Genomic DNA, 20,685 nt, shown 5'->3' with positions numbered 1-20,685 from the left:
TCCAGATTTTTGAATTCATAGTGTACTTTAACAATTTTAAATATTTAATAATAGTATAAAATCTAAATTAAATCCATGAACGATTCCTAGTTTTTGAACCTTTACTAGTGTAAATCCTAAACAATTCAGGAACAATTCATTATTTTTGAATTCACATTATATTCAGTAATTTTTAATCTTTAAATATAAAATCCAGAAAAAATAACTTATTTGCAAACCTTTACTAGTGCAAAAGCCAAAAAAATCTAAGAATGATTCATGATTTTTGAATTCATACTATACTTCATGAATTTTTAACTTTTAAATACAAAATTCAAGAAAAATAATTATTTTTTGAACATTTACTAGTACAAAATCCAAAAAAAAAAAATAGGAATGATCATGTTTTTTGAATTCATATTATACGCCAACAACTGAGAACTACAACTTCACGTCATTTAAACTCCTGAAATAATTCTTGGATTTTGAACTTATACATATTCAAAGTTCAATAGTCATTTTTGCAGTTGTTTTGTATTTTAGATGGGGATATTTTTGTCCCAGCTTAAATTTTGCATTAATAAGTGACTACTTTGTCAATATTATTTAAAATATGGCTCAACTGCTATAACCGACCCAAAAAGTAGCTTTATCAAGATCATTCAATAATTACACATATTGCCCCCCTAAGGGACTGGTCTTTAAAATATTCCCTATTTTTCTTGTGTTACAAAAATAGGTTTCTTTTTCATTAAGAATGCCATAGTTCCTTGGTATAAGAATCTTTAAATTCTTATTTATGGTTATAAATTGAAAGTTAATAATTAATTATTGTTAAAATTATTTGAATGTTGATAATTTATGCTTAAATTTTTGTTTCAAGCACTGATTTAGTGTTTTACTTTAAAAATATTAAAACTCCATTGTCGATCCTTCGATTAAGTGAGTCTTCTTATTTTGGTATTATTTTACTAAATTGATAATTGGGGGTAAGGCTGTCCAACGGGACGGGACGGGACAGGACATGACGACATTTAGCCGGGACGGTGGTGGGATGGGCCTAAACGGGACGAAACGGTAGGCCCATCCCATCCCGCTAACAAATGGGATGGGACGGGATGGTTTCGCGGGCCTTAAGTGGGTCTTTTTTTTAAAAAAATAATTATTTAAGCATTAAGTTTGGCAACGGCTAATTTTTTGACAATGACTAAGTTTTAAAGTTTGCAACGGCTAGTTTTTTGACTTATTTAATAAACTTTAAAACTTAATAAATTATAAAAAAATTAGGAAATTAAGTAAAGAATTATAAAATATTAAAATAAAAGACTTATAATGAAATATTGTAGTAATTATAATAGAGTTGTAATTTATTTAATATAATTTCAAGCCATTAAGTAACAAAGTAAGAGTGTAAGACAATTCATAAAAAAATTCAAGGCTTAGAACCTTTTATTTTATTAATTAATATAACTTTCAAATTTCACATACAAATATAATTCTTTTGAAGAGTACCTAATCTACGTAGCCACCTTATAGGAAGGGTTCTGTTTGAACTAGGCCTCTTAGTAGCCAATTACAAATTATCATACTAATATTTGTAAGCTCCTATATAGTTTCGTTGTAATTTATCTATAATTTCTCTCGGACATTGTTCTGGAATTGGCAATGTTGAATGATGTTCCATGAGTTCCATACCGTCATCGCTCTCAGTGCTAAGTATCTCATTGTAATCTTCTTCTTCCCTAGTGGTTAATTTTTCCAAACCAAGATTTCTTATTTCTGAATTAATCCAATCTCTGAATAAAACGAAAAACTCTAGGCTGTCATCCACTAATAAATGTCTATGATCTCCGATTTAAAATCTTACCGCGCTAAAAGCACTCTCCGATGCTATTGATGATGCTCGAATAGCCAGGATATCTCGAGCCATTATTGAAAGTGTTGGAGAAGCCTTGCCACGCTCCCTCCACCATGCTAAAAGTTGTTTATTGCCTTCTTCGTCTTTAATACTTTCCAATCCCTGATTAAGATAAGAATCAAGTTCATCATCAATATAGCAATCAAAACTTGTTATATCATCCATACCTTCCCATAGAACTTCTACTCTAGCCTTAGAAGTAGAAGGAGCAGTTTCACCACATGTTGTTTCCATAGATTTATATTAATACCATCTTTTACAACCAAGTTAAAAAATATGGCATGCACATCTAACATGAAAAATTGCTGGATTAATTGGACAAAGTCTAGTTCTTAAGCTACTTGCTGCGGTTGTGTTAGTAGAAAAATTATCTAAGGTGATAGTTAAAACTTTATCAATGAGTCCATAAAAATTAACTATTTGTAGAACAATAGTTACAATATATGCTCCAGTGTATTTTGAATCAACAAATTTATAACCAATAATACGTTTTTGCATGTTCCAGTGATGATCAACCCAATGACATGTAACAATTAAATAATTATAACCATTAGGACTACAACCTATATCAGATGTGATAGACACTTTACAATCAAAGTGAAAAACATACAACGAATATATTGAAGATATTCGGTTTGAAATTTAAAAACATCATTTCTAACGGTGGTCTTAGGAAAACCTTGAAAAGCAGGATTATAAGTTTCTTGTATATAATGCACAAAAGCAGGGTGAGAAGGAAAAGTAAAAGGTAAGCCACATATAACCGCCATTTTTGCTAAGTTCTCACGATCGCTGCCATAACATAAAGTCATGCCAGCGTAGAAGTGTTGGTAAATAATCGAACAAGCACAAAATCATGCTAACATGGTAAAATTTGTGAACAATATAATACATTGGTCGAATGCAGTTAATACAAAGTTATGCAAATATGATATAGTTTGGTGAACAATTGAATAATCACAAGACTATGCCAGCCGGATAGAATTTGTGAACAATTAACGATATATATAGAGTAAATATACTATATAATCTACTAACCTGGTAGAAAATCCTTGATAAACAATAACTATGTGTGGGATCGGTAGTCGTTTCTAAATACTTTCAAAATAAAAATAATAGTTACAGACCAACCCTGTATAGGGCAATTCTTGTCAATCGCCCCTTTTTCATAGTAAAGGGTGCATTTACGCAACTCTTTTGAAGTTATTATAAGATTTTTTCCCTATTTTAAAAAATTGTGCAAATACAAATATAGTAATTTGGAAAATTACTCCTCCCGAACAACATTAAATTTATATTTCATGTTTATTTATATTATTTTTAGTTTGCTCATAAAATATTAAATTGTGCGAAATTAAGATCGTAGTCTAACGTTCTCTCATAATATTTTTACTTTTGCTATAAAAAAAATTTAGACCATGATTTAACATGTCCATCAATTATAAGAGAAATAAAAAGAGAATAATTTACTAAACAAGTGATATAAAAAAGGATAAATGACAAAAAATTGTATTATCATGGTTATGTGTTGTAGTTGGGACAAGTGGCATTCAAGAATTATGAATATTTAGATTATTTGTCATTTTTGAACCAAATGCTTGAAAGGCAAATTAAACAATAAAAAAAATGAGAAACTCATAAAGAGATTTTCCTTTTCAGATTGAAAGGCATTTAGACCCCCTTTTCTAGAAAGATCTTGACAAAGATGGTAAAGTATATACTATCTCTCAATCTAGTGGCTGAATAATTTTCAGCTTCAAATTTATAGTGGTTCTTGAAATTTTGTTCCCATAATCTTTTTCCCCATCTCTTATTGAACTGTTGAATTTTAAAATAAAAAGGGTCCTATATTTATGTTTCATAACTGTCCAAATAAATTTGCCAAGAAGAATCTTCCTCATTCTCTGGAGACCCCAATGGCAAAGAAGGAAATATTTTATTTTTATTTTTATTTTTATTTTTATGTGTGTTAGGAGGAATGCCACGTGGCACAAATTCTTTGGTGAAAAAGTATATTCCAACAAGTGTGGATGGGGTCCCATTTTTTCAGAACACATTTTGATTTTTGTTGATTTCTATTTTTCATTTTTGCTATGTATTTTATCTCCTTAAAGGTCATCATCATAATCATAAATTAAGCATCATTCATAATGCTTTACTATCAATGAGTCCATAAAAATTAACTATTTGTAGAACAATAGTTACAATATATGCTCCAGTGTATTTTGAATCAACAAATTTATAACCAATAATACGTTTTTGCATGTTCCAGTGATGATCAACCCAATGACATGTAACAATTAAATAATTATAACCATTAGGACTACAACCTATATCAGATGTGATAGACACTTTACAATCAAAGTGAAAAACATACAACGAATATATTGAAGATATTCGGTTTGAAATTTAAAAACATCATTTCTAACGGTGGTCTTAGGAAAACCTTGAAAAGCAGGATTATAAGTTTCTTGTATATAATGCACAAAAGCAGGGTGAGAAGGAAAAGTAAAAGGTAAGCCACATATAACCGCCATTTTTGCTAAGTTCTCACGATCTCTATATTTGTTATAGGGGCATAAAATAGTACTAGAAGCAGGGTCAAGCTGTTGTTGTAAAAAGTTAGAACCCCCGCCAGATCCACTAGGAGCGCCAGTACCAGTACTAGGATCCGTAATTTTTACGGCTTCTATTTGAGCTTGCATCCATAAAGAATTGTGCTCCTTAAGTAAGTACCTGGCTAACCCCCCCATCCCACCACTAGTCTTGTGTACAAATCGTTGCTTACATTTTTCACATATAGCATGTTGATTGACTTTATCATGTTAAAAAAATTTCCATACAAGCGATGTTTTGGCACGTTCACCCTTAGGCTTGCCCCTTAAAGGAGGTACAAGGGGTAAAGCTCCAGACCGAGATTGACTCTGAGTTGGAGCTTGTGTTGCGGGACTAGTGGGTGTTTTATCTAATTCTTCATCCTCATTTTCTTCATCCTCGATAAAAATATCATTACCAAATTGTCTTTGTAAAGTTTCATGATCTAGTTGTTTTCCGAAATTAATATTACAACATGCTGGAGGTTGAAAAAATGAAGTTTCATCAACATGAGTCATTTCATCTATATGTTTTCTAATTCTAGGAGAAGGATTAGGATTAGGAATATGATTAAGATTACTACTACTATCACCTTTACTACTTTTTAAAAATAGGCCAAATACATTTTTAGGTGCCATAATTTAAATACGAAATTAAATTTAAAAAGTTAAATTAAACACACAAATGAAATACGAAAATAGAACACGTAAAGTAAACACAAAAATTAAGCACTAAAATAATACGCAAAAATTATATATAAATTAGGAGATGGAACGAGTGCACCGTAATTAAATATTGAAACTTGAAGAAATTGCCCAAAAAATTACTCCAAATACTTGAAGAATTAATTTGAAGCTTGAAAGTTGCTCCAAAAATTTGCCCAAATACTTGAAACTTAGTTGATCACTTGATTGTGAGAAAATTGAGAGAATAATATAGATAGAATGTAGAGATTTTATAGAGAATGATTGATTTTTGTGGGAAAAAATGAAGAAGGATGGGGTATTAATAGTTAAAGATAGGGCCAAAGTATAATTTAATAAATTTAGGGGTTATACTAAAAGTTTTTTTTTGGGATGTGTTTTGGTTGGGGGGAGCAAATATGGCCGTTTATAGCCGTTGGGAACGGCTAAATTTCCAATGGAGGCCGCTGCCCAACGGCTATATTTAAAAAAAAATTAAAAAACACGCGGGATAAACGTGACGGGATAAATGGACGAAATGGGCATCAGGTCCCATCCCGTGTACCGTTTAACATTGGCCCATCCCATTTAGATTTAAGTAGGTCGGGACGGGATGAGACGAGATACGTGGACGGGACCAGGACGCGACGGGACGACCCGCCCCATTGGACAACCTTAATTGGGGGTCGTTTGTGTTGCTATTTGGAGGTTTTATTTCAAATTTGAGATCATTGGAGCAGATTTAGAGTGGTTTGACCGAAATTAGAATTGCAATTTCGAAAAAAAACTTTGTTAAACAACATAGGAAAACTATGCCGATCATGTAAACTTTAATGAATAATTTAACAAATATGTCAATTGCAAATAACATAAAGTCATGCCAGCGTAGAAGTGTTGGTAAATAATCGAACAAGCACAAAATCATGCTAACATGGTAAAATTTGTGAACAATATAATACATTGGTCGAATGCAGTTAATACAAAGTTATGCAAATATGATATAGTTTGGTGAACAATTGAATAATCACAAGACTATGCCAGCCGGATAGAATTTGTGAACAATTAACGATATATATAGAGTAAATATACTATATAATCTACTAACCTGGTAGAAAATCCTTGATAAACAATAACTATGTGTGGGATCGGTAGTCGTTTCTAAATACTTTCAAAATAAAAATAATAGTTACAGACCAACCCTGTATAGGGCAATTCTTGTCAATCGCCCCTTTTTCATAGTAAAGGGTGCATTTACGCAACTCTTTTGAAGTTATTATAAGATTTTTTCCCTATTTTAAAAAATTGTGCAAATACAAATATAGTAATTTGGAAAATTACTCCTCCCGAACAACATTAAATTTATATTTCATGTTTATTTATGTTATTTTTAGTTTGCTCATAAAATATTAAATTGTGCGAAATTAAGATCGTAGTCTAACGTTCTCTCATAATATTTTTACTTTTGCTATAAAAAAAATTTAGACCATGATTTAACATGTCCATCAATTATAAGAGAAATAAAAAGAGAATAATTTACTAAACAAGTGATATAAAAAAGGATAAATGACAAAAAATTGTATTATCATGGTTATGTGTTGTAGTTGGGACAAGTGGCATTCAAGAATTATGAATATTTAGATTATTTGTCATTTTTGAACCAAATGCTTGAAAGGCAAATTAAACAATAAAAAAAATGAGAAACTCATAAAGAGATTTTCCTTTTCAGATTGAAAGGCATTTAGACCCCCTTTTCTAGAAAGATCTTGACAAAGATGGTAAAGTATATACTATCTCTCAATCTAGTGGCTGAATAATTTTCAGCTTCAAATTTATAGTGGTTCTTGAAATTTTGTTCCCATAATCTTTTTCCCCATCTCTTATTGAACTGTTGAATTTTAAAATAAAAAGGGTCCTATATTTATGTTTCATAACTGTCCAAATAAATTTGCCAAGAAGAATCTTCCTCATTCTCTGGAGACCCCAATGGCAAAGAAGGAAATATTTTATTTTTATTTTTATTTTTATTTTTATGTGTGTTAGGAGGAATGCCACGTGGCACAAATTCTTTGGTGAAAAAGTATATTCCAACAAGTGTGGATGGGGTCCCATTTTTTCAGAACACATTTTGATTTTTGTTGATTTCTATTTTTCATTTTTGCTATGTATTTTATCTCCTTAAAGGTCATCATCATAATCATAAATTAAGCATCATTCATAATGCTTTACTATCAATGAGTCCATAAAACCCCAATTGGATTGTACCATAAGACTATGCTTAAAATTGTACTATCGTATTTAGCACATTCAAGAAAAAAAGTGTCGTAATTAATAGTAAAGCAAATGGACTTCTTCAAATTTGAAAAATATATAAGATTTTTCCCATACTTTAATGTTCTATTACACATATAGCATTACCCCCTTTGTTGGTATTACGTACAACTGCTAAATATACAAAACCAATTATATCATCAAATTATGTTCAGATTTTTTCCTAACAACAATATCATATCAACTTTATAAAAAGCATAACCAAATATATGAAAGAGAAATTTGGGTTAATTTCATACATTAACGTACAGTTAAAAGTGAACTGTTAACATAATTTTGGATTAATGACTTTAGCTTAATTTTATGTGTCCTGGTTTGTCTATCTTTAGTCACTTTTTAAAAAACAAAATTAGAGATGTGAAAGCATAAGAAAATGTATAACTAAGAGCAATTTGGTAAAAAATAAGCAACTGGATGCTTGAAATAGGTAAAAGTTTATTAAGAAAAAAACTGTAATAGAGGGTATTTAAATAGTTGACAAAAGAGCAAAACATAAAAATAGTATCATGAAAAACATTCCAAGCAATATTATTAGTCGAGTTGAGATGCGTGCCATGCCATGAATTGGCCCATACATAACTAACTCAACTTGCATCGTGTATAGGATATAGAGGTGGAGTCAAAATTTTAATTTTATAGATTGTAAATTTTTAAACGGTGACTTAAAATATTATTTAATAATTAAATTCTAAATCTAATACTCCTATGTATATATATTTAATAATTTATTTTAACACAAATACAACTAGAAGAAGATAGGGCTCTGATTGAAGAAGGGCAACTTTGGAAATTCATTATTATATGACAAGTGTTTTTTCCCTCCAAATTAGTCAAAGTCACAGTTAACCATCTTGCAAAAAGACTAACGCCATTATTGATCATGCCATTCTAATATCGTCCACAAATAATGCTCTTCTTTTTTGTTACTATTAATTCGTTCATATTTTGATGTATTACTATTAGTCCTCCTGTAACCATTTTTTCTGTTGATTTCAGAAATAACTGAATATCTTTGAACTTTCAGCTCTTCTCAAACTTAATCACAACAGAGGTATGCATCTTTTGCTGATCACATAATTTAGCTGTGTGTTTTCAGTTCTATGTCCGATATTAAGTTGCAGTTCATGTTAGAAGTACTTTCATTAGTTGCAAATTTCATTTATTAATATTTATTTGTTAAAGCATGGGAGTTTTTTTTTTCTGTGTAGGATTTGATGACTTCAGCTATGAAGGGATTATTGTTAAAGTCAAATACAAATGACATGTACATGAGAAAATTAGTCAAACAAAAGGATACAGAGCAGCAGATTCAACTATTTCAAGCAAATAACATACATGTGAATTGGTGGTATAGTTCTACTAATCGAGGTAAAGTAATTAGGTGCAATCAAGAAGCAAATGGATTTTCAAATTCCAGAAAGCAAAATATTGGTTCTCTTCCACCTCAGGCAATTCTGACTCCTGTTTCAGATCCCACTTCAACTACAAAAAAGGTACTTACTCGCATTTTTCAATGATTACTAATGCAGAAATTGATGGAATGATTACTAATGCAGGGATTATATTTGTTAGATGTTTAGTTTAATATATTAAAAATTAATTAAAGTTATATGTATTGTCAATGTAAATAATTTAACTCTATTTTTCAAGTTACTATATTAGGCTTGATATAAAAAGTAAATCTTATTGTTGGTCAGTTTTAAAATTAGCGGTTATGTTTAAACAAAACATAAGTTCGTTTATTGTATGAAATTTGGTTTTGTCATTTTAGTTGTTTTAAGCTATGTAATACTAATACTCAAATTTTTATTCAACAGTTTATTATTATGCACATAGTAATATAGAGATTTCCGCATATGCAGGGATTTCGACAGTAGTACTGACCACTCCAGCCCTTTTTATTTTTCGTCTAAGGTTTTGACATATTCATTACAAATATTATTTACTTACAGAGGATATTCGATTAAATACCTATTTTTCTTTCTTAAATAAGTCTAATTAGTGATTATATGCCTTGAAGGAGTAATAAAGGTGGAATTGGAGAAAACGAATACTTCCTCCGTTCTAATTTATATGAACATATTTTCTTTTTAGTTTGAGATAAAAAATATGACCCATTTCTATTTTTAAAAATAATTTATCTTTATGTAATAATTTATAGCCACACAAAATATATATATCTTATTTTACACTATAAGTTCAAAAGTTTTCTCTTTTTTCTTAAACTCTGGGTTCAGCCAAATAAGTTCACACAAACTAAAACGGATGGAAGGAGTATATCTTAAATTTTTTAAAACATAAATATTTTGGATTCGAACTTTTTTAGCAAACGTGACAGATAAAAACCCCGAGTGAGTGTTATTTTATGAAATAACAAATAACAACCAAGCATTGATTAGTAATTCTGGATTTTAGGAAGTGGGATCTCTTTACCCAACCAAGGAAAGACCTGTTAAAATGGCTATAGTTGAGGATAAACCCAAGATTTTGGTGAAACATAACAAAAACTAAGTAAAAACTTGACTTTCAAACTAAGATCTTACACGTGCTCTTGTTTTGAGGTTGAATCTGTCATTTGGCAGCTTAAAACTGACACCTACATTTGCCTAATACACGTGCCTTTATATAAGTTTGTTCTTTCACTGAGACTGATCATTCTTCACTCAGTGGCAACTAGTCCTACTGAATTAGGAGACAATTGTTGTTTGAATTCTACACTTCGACATATCTGTTTTTTCCTCAAGAGTAAACATGCAGGTACATGTTGCTGAATTTTATATATCCAAAAATGTTTTACGTAGCTTAGCTTAAAATGGCCTTTTATACTTCTGTAATTATGTTGAATATCAGTGTTTCGATTTTTTGTTTTGTGGCAGAGGGTATACACTTTTGGAAAAGGAAAGAGCGAAGGAAACAAGGGCATGAAGTCCTTGGTAAGTTATTTTCCATCTCCTTTTTTGATATTTTCTTTCCTTCACAATTCACATGCCTTTAGAATTTGTTTGCACTAAATTTTACCCATAGATTCTTTGTTACTTTTTTCTTTCCTCGTCATTTTTGACAAGAGTGGCTTGCACTAGTGACAAGCACCTTCCACTTATAACCAAGAGGTTGTGAGTTCGAGTCACCCAAGAGCAAGGTGGGGAGCTCTTGGAGGGATGGAGCCGGTCTATCGAAAACAGCCTCTCTATCCCAGGGTAGGGTTAAGGTCTGCGTACACACTACCCTCCCCAGACCCCACTAGTGGAATTATACTGGGTTATTGTTGTTGCTAAGAAAATGTAATTATTGAACTTTCATCATTCAAATTACTGATATTGGTATAAATCACAAGTTTGAGGTTAACTGCAAATGCTATGAAACTGGCACACTTCTAGAGTACTTCTTTTTTATTTGGAGCAACGATACGTGTTACCTATGTTTCACGGGTTCGAGTAGTGTAATCACCTACTGATACTTGTGTTAAGTGAGCGGCCTACGTTATAACCCTTGGGGTGCGACCCTTCCGGACCTGAGTGAACACGAGTTGCTTTGTGCACCAGGCTGCCTTTTTATATACTAACAACATAATTTTTAGTTTACAATATCGGTCTAATTTAATCTATTGTAGTCTGCCTTAATTTCACTAATTTACGCAGTTATGTGTAGTTATTTTTTAGTTGACCTAATTTAAATTGTCAGTGTATAAAACTTAAACTCTTTATATTTTGAAAGTTTGAAGCTTAAGCTTATTATGAACATATGTATATGTATTGTAGTTGGGAGGTAAAGGTGCAAACCTTGCCGAAATGGCGAGCATTGGATTATCGGTGCCTCCCGGCCTTACTATATCGACAGAAGCATGCCAGGAGTATCAGAATGGGAAAAAGCTTCCACACGGACTGTGGGAGGAGATACTGGAAGGTTTAGAGACAGTGGAGAAAAACATGGGAGCTTTCCTTGGGAACCCCTCCAAGCCCCTCCTTCTCTCGGTCCGGTCTGGTGCAGCTGTAAGTCTCTTCTGTGTATTCGTGTAATTTATGTCATCATCCATAGTCCTTGCTTATATCTCACTCTTCCTAAGAAATCATTTTTAGGAGCATGGCTTCTATAACAGTGTGCTTTGGTCTTCTCTTTTTATGTTGTTGTTATTACTTGTTGCCTTTACTTCTTTTCATCATTTCTTTAGCCGATGGTCTATCAGAAACAACTTCTCTACCCTTACCACATCTTACCCTCCCCATACCCCACTTGTGGGAATTCATTGGGTTTGTTATTATTGTTGTTGTTGTTTCTATAACAGTACACCTATACTCCGCATTTTGTGATAATTCATATTATTGAATCAAAAATCCTTGATCTTGTTTATTGAATATAAAAATTGTGATGTATATTTTGAGTGCTCAAGAGGTGCTTGTTTAGTCAAGTGACTCTTTAGACATCTTTTTGTGGATAATCTTCCTTTTAAGTAAAAGCAATAAAAAGATTCTCCTGATTGGTTGGACATAAGCTTTAGTCTTTCTAGTTGGACAATTTGAGAATGAAGATTAGTTCAAGGCTAGACGTTATGCATGTTAGTCCATTTAACTAGGTTTATCATTTATGCAGTTTACTTAATTTCTATTTGTACTACTGCTAAAATTCGCTTGGTCTACTTATAGATTTCTATGCCTGGGATGATGGATACTGTTTTGAACCTTGGACTCAATGATGAAGTGGTTACTGGTTTGGCTGCCAAAAGTGGAGAGAGGTTCGCTTATGACTCGTACAGACGATTTCTTGACATGTTTGGAGATGTGGTGAGTATTCTCATCAAGTTCTAATTTCTCAAATTCTTGTATCCATTTCCTTCTTTTTTTCAATTTTTCCTACATTTCTTGAAAGGGAAACAGACTGCTGGTCAAAATCTATTAGTAGATTTTATCTCTGGTTCTCACGGTCCTCTGTTTAATTGAAGGTAATGGGTATTCCACATTCATTATTTGCGGAGAAGTTAGAGAAATTGAAGGACGCCAAAGGAGTGAAGCTTGATACCGAGCTAACAGCATCTGATCTTAAACAGCTTGTGGAGCAGTACAAAAATGTTTACCTTGAAGCAAAGGGTGAAAAGTTTCCTTCAGGTATTGTAAACCACAACCATCTTTCACTGATGGCCTGCATCCTAAAAAGATCATCTTTTAGGTTTAAAGCAAACTCCAAAGGTTATGAGAGTAAACTTTGTGGTTATGACTCTGTATACAGATCCCAAAAAGCAGTTGGAGTTGGCGGTCAAAGCAGTTTTTGATTCTTGGGATAGTCCAAGAGCTATCAAATATCGAAGCATTAACCAGATAACAGGACTTAAAGGAACTGCAGTAAACATTCAATGCATGGTGTTCGGGAACATGGGTAACACTTCGGGAACAGGTGTTCTCTTCACTAGGAATCCAAGTACCGGCGAGAAGAAGCTCTATGGAGAGTTTTTAGTCAATGCTCAGGTCTAAAATTATGCTACTTTAGTTCAATTTATGGTGCATTTGAGTTTTAGGAATGTCTAATATTTTTGTCAAAAAATCTGATAAAACTGCATTAATCAGGGAGAGGATGTTGTTGCTGGAATTAGAACACCTCAGGACTTGGACACAATGAAGGAGTGTATGCCCGAAGCGTACAAGGAGCTTGTTGAGAACTGTGAGATTTTGGAGCGGCATTATAAAGATATGATGGTAAACCTCTGGTATTATGTTTGATTACAGCATATTCTTGCTTAGTTGTTTTACCTTTCCATTTTCAGAGTTGGTTAAATAATTTATACATCTCCACTTAATAGAAAATCAGAACATTAATACGAATCTTTTTTCTGTTTATTTTTTTGCCGAATGGCAGGATATCGAATTCACTGTTCAAGAAAATAGACTGTGGATGTTACAATGCCGAACAGGGAAGCGTACGGGTCAAGGAGCTGTAAAGATAGCAGTTGACATGGTGAATGAGGGACTTGTTGACAAGCGCATAGCTATAAAGATGGTGGAGCCACAGCATCTAGACCAGCTTCTTCACCCCCAGGTCCGGATATGTTGGTAAATCTTGCATGGAGTGTGATGTAGCACTTATGCAATAACTCTTTTTTGCTTTTAGAGAATAGTCAACTCTAGAATGTATCAGTTAGTAGCCCCGACGTAAGGTAATAGTCTGCACTTTGGGTATTATTTAAGTAACCCATTTTGACCGTACATCAAAAGGGATTTGCTGGATAATCATTTCCGGATAGGCAACAAGAACTACTTCGCTTGAACTTTTTAGATGCTCATCAGTTTATTGGAAATGTAGAGATAAATACTTATTTTCTTCTTTTTTTTGTCATAGTTTGAAAATCCATCGGCTTATAAAGACAAGGTGATTGCCAATGGCCTTCCTGCCTCTCCTGGGGCAGCAGTGGGACAGGTTGTGTTCTGTGCTGAAGATGCTGAAGCATGGCATGCACAAGGGAAGAGTGCTATTTTGGTATTTCCTCACCTTACCCTGTATTATCTTTGTTTATACGAATTATCCATGATTTATTTTCTTTTATATTGTCCTGTGGAGGGGGAGGGGAGTGTTTGTAGGGAGGTAACTCGAACTAAGACATTGTTTATTGATATCTTCTCATCAACCATTTATCGATACAACATCAGGGTTTCAGCTTATTGACTTAATGAAGCTGGATTTCTTGGAAACAACATTCAAAACATTCTTGCCTTGCGCAATTAACAGTTTCTCCGTTCTTGAAATTGATCTTTTCCCTTATGGCATATAAAGGTGAGAACTGAAACAAGTCCAGAGGATGTCGGAGGCATGCATGCTGCTGCTGGGATCTTAACTGCACGAGGTGGTATGACATCTCATGCAGCTGTTGTAGCCCGTGGCTGGGGTAAATGTTGTGTGTCCGGGTGTGCTGATATTCGTGTGAATGAGTCAGAAAAGGTATGGCTAATCGGCTATACTACTCAAAATGAAACATAATGGAACTTGGAAGGACTCATTTAACCAGTTGAATGCAGGTTGTCATCATTGGAGACAAAATGATTCATGAAGGAGAGTGGCTTTCACTGAACGGATCAACAGGTGAAGTAATCTTGGGCAAACAGCCACTCGCGCCTCCAGCTATGACTGGCGATTTGGAGATCTTCATGTCTTGGGCCGATAAGATAAGGCGCATCAAGGTGCCGCAGGATATACAGTAGTATTATGCTTCATAAGTTACTTTGATGATACTTTTAACTGATCATGAATATGTTGCCAATGGATTAGGTTATGGCAAATGCTGACACACCAGAAGATGCACTAACAGCAAGGAATAATGGCGCTCAAGGGATTGGTCTATGTAGGACAGAGCACATGGTACTAACTTCTTGTTATTTTTTGCAATCTACATTGCCACTCTTCGGGTATTTCCCGTTTTCTTGCCTACTTTAATGAAGGGGAATAATAATCAGTACTCTCTCAAGAGAAGTGCCACATCTTTTATTGTGAAATTCTTTTTTTCATATTTGCTGTGAGCTGATGTTTATCTCTCTTTTCAGTTCTTTGCATCAGACGAAAGGCTAAAAGCTGTAAGAAGGATGATAATGGCAGCTACTCCTGAGCAGAGGAAGGAGGCACTAGACTCGTTGTTGCCTTATCAGCGATCCGACTTTGAGGGCATTTTCCGTGCAATGGATGGTAACTTCAATAGTGTCCAGATTTTCTATTTCACTGCCTTGCTAGATAAACGTGCATTTCTGTATTCATAAAAATACAACCATAATTAGAATTCAGTTTGCGCTAGTGGAATGGCTGTCCAACTTTCCAAGTTGACATAAAACTTCCAAAGAGAATATCAGATGTACTAAATTTTCTATATTTTCAGGTTTTCCAGTGACAATTCGACTGTTAGACCCACCACTTCATGAATTTTTGCCAGAAGGGAACCTAGAAGAGATTGTCAATGAACTAACAACAGATATAGGCATGTGCGAGGAAGATGTCTATTCTAGGATTGAGAAATTATCAGAAGTCAATCCCATGCTTGGATTTCGAGGCTGCAGGTCTGATCTTCTCCCATCACAAACAAATGATCTATTTTTGCTGCATTACTTATCGCAAGGATTTAGGAAGTTTTCTAAAAGTAAGGAGATTATGGTTAATTTCTAATATCTTGAGTGTTAGATTCCTGTATATATATTAAAGAGGAGCATAAGTTATGTCACAAATTCCACGATCTATGCATAACTTGGTCCAGGTAGTGCCAGTACGATTTCTGAGTTAGGCAATGCAGTACCTCTTTTATTCTCAAAATCCAGAACCAAATTACTTAAAACGTTCTGCTAGCATCTCTCAATGTTTGTTTTTCTTTTTGACAGGCTAGGTATATCTTACCCTGAGCTGACAGAAATGCAGGCTCGTGCAATCTTTCAAGCTGCTATAGCTATGAGCAACCAGGGCATTTCCGTCTTTCCAGAGATAATGGTTCCCCTTGTTGGAACACCTCAGGTATGTCTTATGTGGACTGTACTCTTACATCTTGAATATAGTTGACGATCAAGAATAAAGAGATATCATTGTCCTTTCGTTTTATGAAGCATATAAAAAGGGGTTGAGTCGATTATTTTTATAAATGGATTTATACTTTTGTTTCCATTATACCAACCCTTCTGAGAAATAAATTTCAAAGTGACAGTGCATCTTTAATTGACAGGAATTAAGTCATCAAGTCGGTTTAATCCGTCATGTTGCCAAAAAGGTTTTCTCGGAGATGGGTACCTCGTTGAATTATAAGGTTGGCACCATGATTGAGATTCCTAGAGCTGCTTTGATTGCAGACGAGGTATGTCTTTTTTCTATTATTTTACTAGTGATTAAAGATTATGAACTTGCTAATCTCTTCAATGATATATTTCGATCCCAATGCTACACAAGCCACAACGATGAAATGTCCAACTTCTACTCTAGAAAAGCTTCCGCGTTGCTATATTGCTTTGCTTATGCTCCATGTTTTCTGTAAACTGGTGATAGATTGCTAATGAAGCAGAGTTCTTCTCCTTTGGGACCAATGACCTCACGCAAATGACATTCGGGTACAGTAGAGATGATGTAGGCAAGTTTCTTCCTATATACCTATCCAAAGGCATCCTCCAACATGATCCATTCGAGGTTAGCTTGTCATATCTCAAACTACTCTCCGTGTGATATGCAAAAAATTGGAATCCAGCATGTTGAAACTTGAAGATTTAATGTCATTCAGGTCCTTGATCAAAAGGGTGTTGGCCAACTCATCAAGATGGCTACTGAAAGAGGTCGTGCAGCGAGGCCAAACTTGAAGGTCAGTTACAAACTGAATAAGAGATTTACCTTGTATACGCTAACACTGTAAATAAATCTTACACTACGTGTCATTTAACATCCAAGACGCTAGTTTCACTTTTTATGGGTAGTAGCCTGGAGTTATTTTTTAAATGACCTTACTTTGTTAGCTCTTAGTGTATAGAAGTTAAACTCTTGAATGTGATTCCCTAGAAGAGACTTTAATTTTCTCAAGTTCCATTTAACTTCTTGGTCCTGTTGGATCATTCTCCTCGTCATTATCAGTTGTTTGTCCCTTTGGGTACTACATTCTTAGTGTTTAGTTCAAAGTTTAGTTCAAAGTGTAAGGCTTCTTTTTGTTCATTGATTAAAATCTTGAGATATAACAGGTTGGAATTTGTGGAGAACATGGTGGGGAGCCCTCTTCAGTTGCATTTTTCGCCGAGGCTGGATTGGACTATGTTTCTTGCTCTCCATTCAGGTAACCTCGCTGAAACTGTAATTTACTGATTTCTAGAATCTCGCGTAACTTTTCCAAAACCTTACTGAAAATATATCGTGTTCAGGACTATATAAGTTGGCGTACATGACTATATTAATTGGCGATTCGCTAATGGTTTTTGTATAATGCATGTGCTTAAACAGGGTGCCCATTGCTAGGCTAGCTGCAGCTCAAGTTGTAGTTTGAAGGCAAGGCTCAAGAAGGAAGGAAGATCAACTAGATTTTCAGAAGCTGTAAATAAATAATAAGATTAGTACAAAAAAAAAAGTTTAGAGAAGAGGGGAACACAATCTATTATTTCCTTTTTATAGACAAACAATTGGTTCCTATGGTAACAGATTTATTCTTCTTTTCACATCTTTACTCTTGTTATGAGTTTCTGTTTTTTACAGTTTATATTTCAAGCATGGATATATGTTTGCTTCACTAGGAGATTATGTAGTTATGAGTTCCAAAAGGGGATAATTTGCATGGACTTAATAAACTTTGTTAGGATCGGGAACATAGGTAGTGCGGAAATTAGTCAAATAATGTTATAATGACAATAACAAAGACAATGCAAGTTGATAATAATGACAATTAAAGAAGATAAAGTAGACATAAATTTAACGTGGTTCGGTCAAAGTGACATACGTCTACAAGCGGAGAGGAGCAATTTTACTATACCAATAAGAGTATAAAAGAGAGTACAAAATTAGAGTAAATACTCTAATTAATACCAAATACCCTAAGAGAATAACCTCGCAAGATCACTTCAATAAAAGAGTTCACACAAGTGCTTCCCAACACTCAACTCTCGTACAAAACACTCTTAATAAAGGAGAAAATGAAGAAACAAGAAATGAAGATTCAAGTCTTATTGGTGTGTTTAAAATGAACTAATGTCCTTTTCTTTTATAGGCAAAAAAGTCTTGGCCTCTTAGTTGTAAAAGAAAAGATACAATTTGTGCAAATGATATCCACTACACAATGCAATATTTTTGGGTCTCAAAAAATATTGCCAACAAAGTCTACACTTTAGACATATGCTTATGCTTGTGTGAGATGGATTCCATTAGCCAAAATATTGGTCATATTACAAAGTTCTATGGAGTTTATAATTGCAAAAAGGAATCAAAGTATTGGAGTTAGAGTTTTGTTGAGTTTATGCATACAAGGTGTCAAAACTAATGGGTTGTGGCATGTTTAGCACATTTTCAACGGTCCCAGTGAGGGCAAGGTATTGCTAAACATTGATACTTTACTCTGTAACTGAGTAAAAACACTTTAAAACTTGTGTACTTAGTTACTTGCCCAACTTCGCTTAAAATTATCACCAAAATCGAAAGCATATATAAGTCGTGAAAAATTGTTTTTCAAAGGATGGTCACAGAGGGGAGACTTCTTTACCTTTTTAAATCATACTGAAATTCTTCTTTTAGGCAGTTGAGCATCCGATCTCTTTGTTTGCTGGCCAGTTCTTAGGCATTCTCTGAGTGTTAGAAATACGTCAGACTCTTTGGATCGCTCTGGGCTGATGGCGCTTTGTAACGGCTTATCTGAAGTCCAACAACGGATCTCTATTCGCGACAGAGAACAAAACAACATGACTTGCTTCCATAGATTTGTTGAATTTACTACGAATTTGATTTAAACAAATATCTCTGTGTGCCGCCTGCCTTTAGATTGACACACAATTGAGGAGGCATATCATAATTTTAGACGACAATAGGCCTACCGAAATTTTATACAACAATAGACTTACATTTAATTGATTTCAAGCTAGACACTTGAATTTTGTTCAAAAAGCTCTTGTACAAGAAAATAAATAGTAGTTGGGATAGATTTGGTAGGCCACTATGGAGAGCCCTCTTGCTCCGGAATCTAAATATTTGGGACTTTTGAATACTTAAATCATTTTTCAGACAAAAATGATAAGATTGTTGTGAAAAAGACACTTTCATTAGTGTTTATTATTTAAAATAGGTTTAAAAAGAACCCCAAACTTCTAGAATTATCACAAATGCCTTAAAATGGACCCCAACCCTCTCTAAAAAAAATGAAAATCTAGCCCCACCCCCTAAAAAAAAAAAAAAAAAAAACTTCCATTCCCGCTCCCGGCCCCCATTCCCCATTCCCAATTCACGAAAAGTTATGATCTCTTCTTCTGTTGTGTTCAATCTCTTCTTTTTCTTTCTTCAACCCCAACATTATTTTCCCATAGATCTTCTTCTTTGAGGTTCTTGTTCTTTATTGAAAAAGAGTAGTGAAGAAAGAACAAGAACAATTGGAGATTGACCCTTGCACCATTGAGAAACATTTATCCGTGATTTGCTAAATTGACTTATGCATTAAATCAAGGGAGATATTCAGCCTATTCGTCACTGTTGGTAATTAAAGATTAGTGTTTAAGCTTATTTTTTTGTCTGTAGATATTGTAGGTTTTCTGCGATTTTTTAAATATCCTGTGAGATGTTTAAAACATCCAGATATAATTGTAGGTAGTTGTTTCAAACATCCTGAAAGTCCATTCAAGATGTTTTAAACATCCTCTTAGGATATTTCAAATATCTTAAGTATATTTTCAAGATGTTTTAAACATCTTCTTAGAATGTTTTATTAGGATGTTTGCAAGTAAACTTGATTCTTTAAACCAATTATTTATATATTTGTGACATCTTCACATATTACAAACATAAAATGATCACTTCGAATTCGATATGAGAAATTTTTGTATTGTTTTTTTTTTCAAAACATTAGATTCTGTATCAGGAGTTGATTGTCACGGTGAATGAGCAGAGTGCTCTACTCATTTTACCTAGCGTTCGAACAGTAAAGAGACAGTTCTAAATAAAAGTGCGTAGAGATATTACGTATGGTGAGTTTGTTGATAAGATTATTACCGATTGTTAATTAACTTATTATCCGGGTGATGTCTCCATAACTTACATGCATAGCATTAAGTGAAAAAGCACAAGAAAGTAACCAATGATGAATATACAATTACAAGGTGCTTGTTTTATGGGAGCACTTCGCTAAAAATCCATCTTGCAGTAGCATAGTTTTGTATCTACAATATATTAGTAAGTGTTTTCTTTAACAAAAAAGACAATGACTTTATAATAATATTATGGCGTTGGGTTTGATAATCAGAACTACTTTAATGAGATCTCTAATTCTACGTTTTCTTTTTTCAATAACTATGAAATTTTTAAGAAAAATTAATAACTCAATGGCAAAATTTTAAGGATGTGAAGCAGATCGCACACAAAATTAGTGTCATAATCTCACCCAAATAATGCAGCAAGAAACCCAGAGAAAACACATTGCATAGAACTTTTGAATAATATATACAAGTTCAATATCTTCTTCCTTGTTTTCGTTCCGTCTAAGATGCCTTCAATGGCAGTATAGTAGAATCA

At 33.5% G+C, this 20,685-nt stretch overlaps 1 protein-coding gene and 1 long non-coding RNA gene across 3 annotated transcripts; one reads left to right on the top strand and one right to left on the bottom strand.

The window, feature by feature from the left end:
• The first annotated feature begins 8,398 nt into the window (after positions 1 to 8,398).
• LOC104118919 (pyruvate, phosphate dikinase, chloroplastic) lies at positions 8,399 to 17,639 on the top strand. Of its 2 annotated transcripts, XM_009630307.4 has the most exons (21): positions 8,399 to 8,554; positions 8,712 to 8,996; positions 10,380 to 10,436; positions 11,262 to 11,492; positions 12,144 to 12,281; positions 12,440 to 12,602; positions 12,724 to 12,959; positions 13,059 to 13,187; positions 13,348 to 13,527; positions 13,828 to 13,965; positions 14,260 to 14,424; positions 14,502 to 14,663; positions 14,752 to 14,841; positions 15,024 to 15,162; positions 15,350 to 15,527; positions 15,843 to 15,972; positions 16,178 to 16,306; positions 16,495 to 16,632; positions 16,724 to 16,801; positions 17,172 to 17,263; positions 17,428 to 17,639. In XM_009630307.4, the coding sequence occupies exons 2-21, from the start codon at positions 8,718 to 8,720 to the stop codon at positions 17,468 to 17,470; spliced, it is 2,895 nt and encodes a 964-aa protein (XP_009628602.1). In that variant the 5' UTR covers positions 8,399 to 8,554; positions 8,712 to 8,717; the 3' UTR covers positions 17,471 to 17,639. The 2 variants fall into 2 exon arrangements, with proteins under 2 accessions (XP_009628602.1, XP_018634044.1); XM_018778528.3 differs by lacking the exons at positions 8,399 to 8,554; positions 8,712 to 8,996 and adding an exon at positions 10,153 to 10,260.
• LOC117273126 (uncharacterized) lies at positions 14,259 to 19,147 on the bottom strand. The gene is made up of 2 exons (XR_004503085.2): positions 18,674 to 19,147; positions 14,259 to 15,221 (listed from the first exon to the last, which is right to left on the bottom strand). It is a non-coding gene; the product is annotated as an uncharacterized lncRNA (long non-coding RNA).
• Between the last annotated feature and the right edge of the window lie 1,538 nt (positions 19,148 to 20,685).

The sequence above is a fragment of the Nicotiana tomentosiformis genome, chromosome 9, assembly GCF_000390325.3.
Source record: "Nicotiana tomentosiformis chromosome 9, ASM39032v3, whole genome shotgun sequence".
NCBI lineage: Eukaryota > Viridiplantae > Streptophyta > Magnoliopsida > Solanales > Solanaceae > Nicotiana > Nicotiana tomentosiformis.
This window is presented reverse-complemented; position numbering and strand designations above follow the sequence as displayed.